The 5,712-nt window shown below is 42.8% G+C and overlaps 1 protein-coding gene across 1 annotated transcript; it reads left to right on the top strand.

Moving 5' to 3' along the window:
* The first annotated feature begins 2,914 nt into the window (after positions 1–2,914).
* LOC105914405 lies at positions 2,915–3,652 on the top strand. Its single transcript, XM_012845987.1, has one exon. It carries the CDS (start codon positions 2,915–2,917, stop codon positions 3,650–3,652), a length of 738 nt encoding a protein of 245 aa, XP_012701441.1.
* Positions 3,653–5,712: the final 2,060 nt, after the last annotated feature.

Here is a 5,712-nt window from a genome sequence, read left to right as displayed (position 1 = left end):
GGAGAGTTTGATTTGCAATTTTGTTTGGCTTAACAGAAATCAATTGTAGAAATCAATGAGTGGATTAACTCTTCTATGGAGTATTTGTCATTTTTTGGTTATTGTTGTTAGGCACTTCTTGCTGTGGAGATCAAATTTACCTGATCTTGTTTTTTTGAGAAAAAAGTTGTGCAGCATGTGTTTGTCTCCTTGCATATAAACAGATAGATCTGAATATTGATGTTTTGCCGTTAGTTTAAGTGCTACTTCTTGTTTTTGGTCGTTACTACAATACAAGGTTTAGGAACCGCTGTGTTTGTTAGCTAAAAAATTACTTTCGTAGCCGAAGACACTATTTCTAAACTTGCAATGGGACTAAATAAAATTAGGTCATATTAGTTGTGATTGTCAGTACTTACTCTTTAGCTATTCCATAATTAAATATATTCTAATTTCTATAGGGAAACACTTGTGGAAGAGATCATGGACATGAATATGATGTGAAATATACTATGGCCATGAAGATGATGAGACGAGTATTAGGGCAATGATTGTTATGACCTTGGGTGATGAGCAAATGATATACTGTCCCTTGTGTACTCATTATGCAACAAATAAAGGGGGTGTTTGGTTTGAGAAACCCATTCTAGATGAGGTGGGCCATCATGAGTCCATTCCTTAAATTTGGTGGAATGAACCCATTTCAGCTTTTAAGGAATATAAGGTAATGGTGGATCAACTCATTTCATTTCGGAAACCAAACAAAAAAGTTAAGTGTGCGGTTCTGCAGTTTGGTGGACAGTTTGTCTTATACTATGTAATATTATTTTGCAACTTCTGTGACTTTGTCTACTTTTATGGCACTAGTTGAATTTGGATGAACTTTGCAATATTGAAGTGGCTACTAGAACTGTCCATTATGCAATATTTGTCTTTGGTCCATTGAACTGCCACGTGACGCGCTGCAATCGCCAACCGGTAGATAAGACGGTCGCATACTACAGAAGCGAATTGTTTCAAACTACTCTTGCATACTACTCACTTTGAAACATGATCCACGAATGGTCGTGATGCTGCACACTAAATTGGAGGAAACACTCCAAGATGTTGTAGGTGGTTCTAGCACAAAATGTTGAAGGAACAGCTTCAATGTGCTAGTAGAGAATGCCTTGAGGGCAGTTTGAATCCATAGGCAACAAGAGCTTAATCTAAAGCTCCAATGCTGGTACAAACAGATAGATATAGCACAAGTATTGGAGAAACCTCTCCAATGCGCTAATAGGTAGAAACAACACAAAGTGTGGAAGGAACTACTTCAGCGTGCTGAGCTAGATATCATTCTAGAGACAACAATAGACCAAAAGGTCAAATCCGAATCCACGGATAGCAAGAGCTTAATCCAAAGCCCTTAGGTACAAGATCTATAGGTAGAGCAAAATGTTCTATTAACATCTTACAAACTTGAGGCTTCTCTATTTATAGGCTCATGGTCTTACACAATTCACACATAATTAATAGACAACTACTCGTTCCGTCTTGCAAAGAGTGTATTTTTATTTAAGTTCTAAGTCAAATCATCTTATGTTTGACCAAGTTTATATAAAAATATATCAATACTTTTGATGTCTCATTAGATTTGTTATGAAATATATTTTCATAGCATACCTATTTAGTGTTATAAATATTGATACTCTTCATTATAAATTTGGTCAAATTTAAAACAGTTTGACCTAAAAGGACACTCGGAACGGAGGGAGTAGATAACAACTCATATATGACAACTAGGTAACAACTCATGTATAGCTCATAGACAACTAAGCTTTCAAGATATTTCACGATCACACTAGTGTAGTAGTAGTAAAAACCAAAATTTGCAACTAATTTTTGAAGTGTCTAGAGATGAGTATCTTTTCATAGTAGAAGAGTGGGACTTGTCTTCTAACTCTTTGATAGCAAAATTCAGTTTGAATTTTAGTATATTTTAATATTCATGAACAATTTGATAATATCTTACATGGTTTCTCATTGCGGAGATGTTATGGATTAGCGTCCCTAGCTTCCCCACTACGAATCGCCACCAAGCTGGCCTCAGCCTTCTTGCTCTCCTTTGGCTGATTGGCTTCTCACTTCCGGATTTTGCCATGTTTCCATCTCCCTATCTCTACCATCTCTTTTTTTTTCCCGAAAAATCTCTCTCTACCATCTCTCTTCCATATGAACGTAAAAAAAGAACGAGAAGTACAAAAAGTTATAGTTAAATAGGTTATAGATTCGACCAATTTCGTGCGACACAAAAGAAAGTACGTCAAAGAAGACCAAAGAAGGAATGAAAAAAAAATAAACAAAATGCGTGACGTCATTGGCTGCTGTCCTCATATCCTAACCGTCAGATGCCCCACACGTGGCTGAGAAAACCGTTCCCTCTGCTCCACCCTTTGCGTCTCTCTGCTTCTGCCCCAACCCCCTCTTCCAATACCGCCGTCTGCTCCGCCCTTTGCGTCTCTCTGCTTCTCCCCCAACCCCCTCTTCCAATACCGCCGCCGTCCGCTGTGCTCCGTAGCCGGCGACCGTCGCCTTCGCTGCGCTCCACGAGCATCCCCTGCTAGCAGCGGTGAGAAAGCTCGGGTTTTTAGAGTTGGAACCGAGATCCCGAGTTGATGATGATCGATTTCTCAAAAATTGGGGATTTCTTAGGTTCGGAAGATCAAATTTCGAGTTAAATGTTGAAATTTTCTGGTTCGAAGTTCCAGTTTCGGATTTGGAGAGGTTGAATTCAGCTTCAGGTTGATCGGAGACAAGCCATCTATGCTCCTCCCGATCTGAATCCGAAAGCAGCGCTGCCGACTGCTTGAACTGTACGCAACATGTGTTTCCCCGGCCGTTGGGAGACTGAAGCCGCCGCCAGATAAAAAGGGAAGACCTCCGACCCGCCTCCATGGTGGTGGCGACCAGGGTGTTGGTCCCCGACCGTACCTGGACTACGAGGCTGGATCGCCGCGAGCCGCCGCCGTGCGCGGGGTCGTCGTCCGTGCGCGTCCGCCTCTTCCTGTCGCGGGAGTACTCGTCGCGCCGGCTCGCCGGCGGTGGCCACGCCAGGACCGACCACCGCGACAAGTGCGCCGGGAACGGCGACCAGATCTTCTACGTGTACGACCCGGCCCTCTTCCTCTCCTACGAGGCGACGCGGCGCGCCGTGCACGGCATGCTGGCGTCCATGCCCCTGCTGCGGGGGGTCGACATCTCCACGGACAACTGGGCCTCCTGCTCCGCCCTGGACGCGGCCGCCACGTCCATGCGCGACCGGGCTCGGAAGGACGACGACGCGGGGCTCGGCGGCGGCCGCTACCACTTCTCCCTGGAGCTGGCGATGGAGGTCACCCTCGTGTACATCGAGCCCAAGGCGGTGGTGCGCGCTTGCGCCGAGACCGTCATGCAGGTCGCCGAGCCGGCCTCCGCCGACCACCAGTGCACCATATGCATGGACGGCTTCGACAACATCGGCGCCGGGCCGACGGCCCCCGTGAACCTGCCCTGCTCCCATCCCTTCCACACCCACTGCATCACCGTGTGGCTCTTCAAAGGCCACAGCTGCCCGGTGTGCCGCCATGACCTCAGAGGCCTCGTGTCGGCGCCATGGGCATCACAGGCGCGCAAGCTTGGACTGAAGTACTGAAGTAGCTAGCCGATTTCTTTCTTCTTGCTCTGTTGCGGGCCTTGCGACTGCAACTATAGAATAGATCATCCCCAGAAAATCATGCATCGTCTCGATAGGTAGTTGTCCATAATTCCTTCCACTACTTACCTTTGCTGCCTCGAGTCTGTTGGAACAGGGCAACGTCGCCTCCGTCGATCTCCCTCCATCTGATCAAGTCCCAGATATGTCCTACAATGTGACATTGTTGCTCATCTCATATGAACAAATTAAATGCGTATTATTACTAAAAGAATGTAATGGTTGGGCAATCAGGAAATGCAGAGTATATATATACACCTATAGTTGGTCACTGGCGACGTGTAGAGGAAAAGCTCTGTCAACTTTGCTGAATACCGCCCCAAACACAGAGCCTCCAAATGGTACAAAATCCTCAGCAGCACACTCTTGTCCCACTGCATTTGTTTTGTGTTAGTTAGCCACTAGACCCTGACCCGTACTCCTACTACTAATTCTGAGAGACATAAGTAATAGAAATTAAACAAAAAATTATGACGTATATATAATAATAATAATAATAAATGGTCAACCCCGCATGTATACCTTAAGTTAGTATTTTCTTCCTTAACAATATGATAAATAATTAATTTAGAATCATAAATTGGTGTATTTGATATTTTTAATAATGAAATATGTTGGTAATTTAGATACAAATTTATGGGTTAGTTTAGTTTACATGTTACAATGGTACAGGTGGGTAATTTAGATGAATATTAGAGGATTGCTTTAGTTTATTTTTCATAATGGCAAATGTAGGTAATTTAGATATATATTTAGCAAATCCCTTTAGACTATTTTCATAATGATAATGGCGAGTAACTTTTTAGAAAACATAATAGATTCTATGACTATTATTATCTATAAGATTTATTGTTGGATATTTATGATTTTTTTGAGAATTTCTAAAACTAATCTTTTTTTTCTAGCGCACCTAGTGAGAATTAGGTGGAGGCTTTTTTGAGCCTCCAATTAGTAATAGTAAGATTCCTTTGGTGAATAGAATTTCAAATAGCTCGCTTCTAAGCAAACAAAAAATAACTTTTCGTTAGTGTTTTTGTTAAGGTCTTGTTTAGTTAGCTAAATTGGGAGATGCAAAATTACTGTGCCAGAACTGTAGCACACTGTAGTGTTTCGTTCGTATTTGTGAATTATTGTCCAAATATTGACTAATTAGGCTTAAAAGATTCGTCTCGCAAAGTACAACAAAACTGTGCAATTAGTTTTTAATTTCGTCTACATTTAGTACTCCATGCATGTACCGCAAGTTTGATGTGATGGGGAATCTTCTTTTTGCATAGTATCAAAGTTGGGAGTTGGGGTGCCTAAATGGTAGGATGCATCTTGCATTGCGTCCAAAGCAGTTAAACTTTTTCTTTGAAATCGCAGGTTACTGTGTACCCAGGTACAGAATACCTGTGTACCCGAGCCCCCTCCCACGCCGCGCGCCTCTCCCCCTCCGGCCCTTTCCTCGCGCGCGCAGATGCCTAGTGGTGGAGCGCTCGTCTCAGGTTCGATTCCTCAAAACTGCAACTGATTTTTTTTTTCAATTTTAACCTGCATCCACGCTCGCATGTTGCCTGGTGGGCCTGATGATGCTTCATGCGCTGACCATTGGACAACAATATGTGAGTGGCCCATTCAGGCCTATTTGCTTGTTCGAAACCTTGAGTTTGCTCTCCTTAAAAAAATGACGTGCACGCGCATAAAAATAGATTATGGGATCTAGTATCATGTTTTTTTTTTCTGGTGGCAAGTAATGACATGTAGACGCAATTGTTTGCGTCAATCTAGTGTGAAAGTAGTATTTTTTGTATCCTAAAGGAATAACACGTGGATGCAAATAGTAGTGTGCTAAAAAAAAACTATAGGAACCTAGATTCAATGTAGTAGCATCACAGATAATTATGCATTTGCAAATAGGAACCTGGATTCAGCATCACGTTTCCAGACACAAGTAATACAATTGTACAACAGTTATAGCACCTAGTGATCATTACAAGGAGTGAAAAGAGCCATTAGGT

The sequence above is a fragment of the Setaria italica genome, chromosome V (assembly GCF_000263155.2).
Source record: "Setaria italica strain Yugu1 chromosome V, Setaria_italica_v2.0, whole genome shotgun sequence".
NCBI classification, from domain to species: Eukaryota; Viridiplantae; Streptophyta; class Magnoliopsida; order Poales; family Poaceae; genus Setaria; species Setaria italica.
Note: the sequence above shows the minus strand (reverse complement) of the source record. Positions and strands in the feature narration are given on the sequence as shown.

Coding starts and splice junctions, on each gene's coding strand:
- LOC105914405 (XM_012845987.1), top strand. CDS start 2,915: ATGGTGGTGGCGACCAGGGTGTTGGTCCCCGACCGTACCTGGACTACG.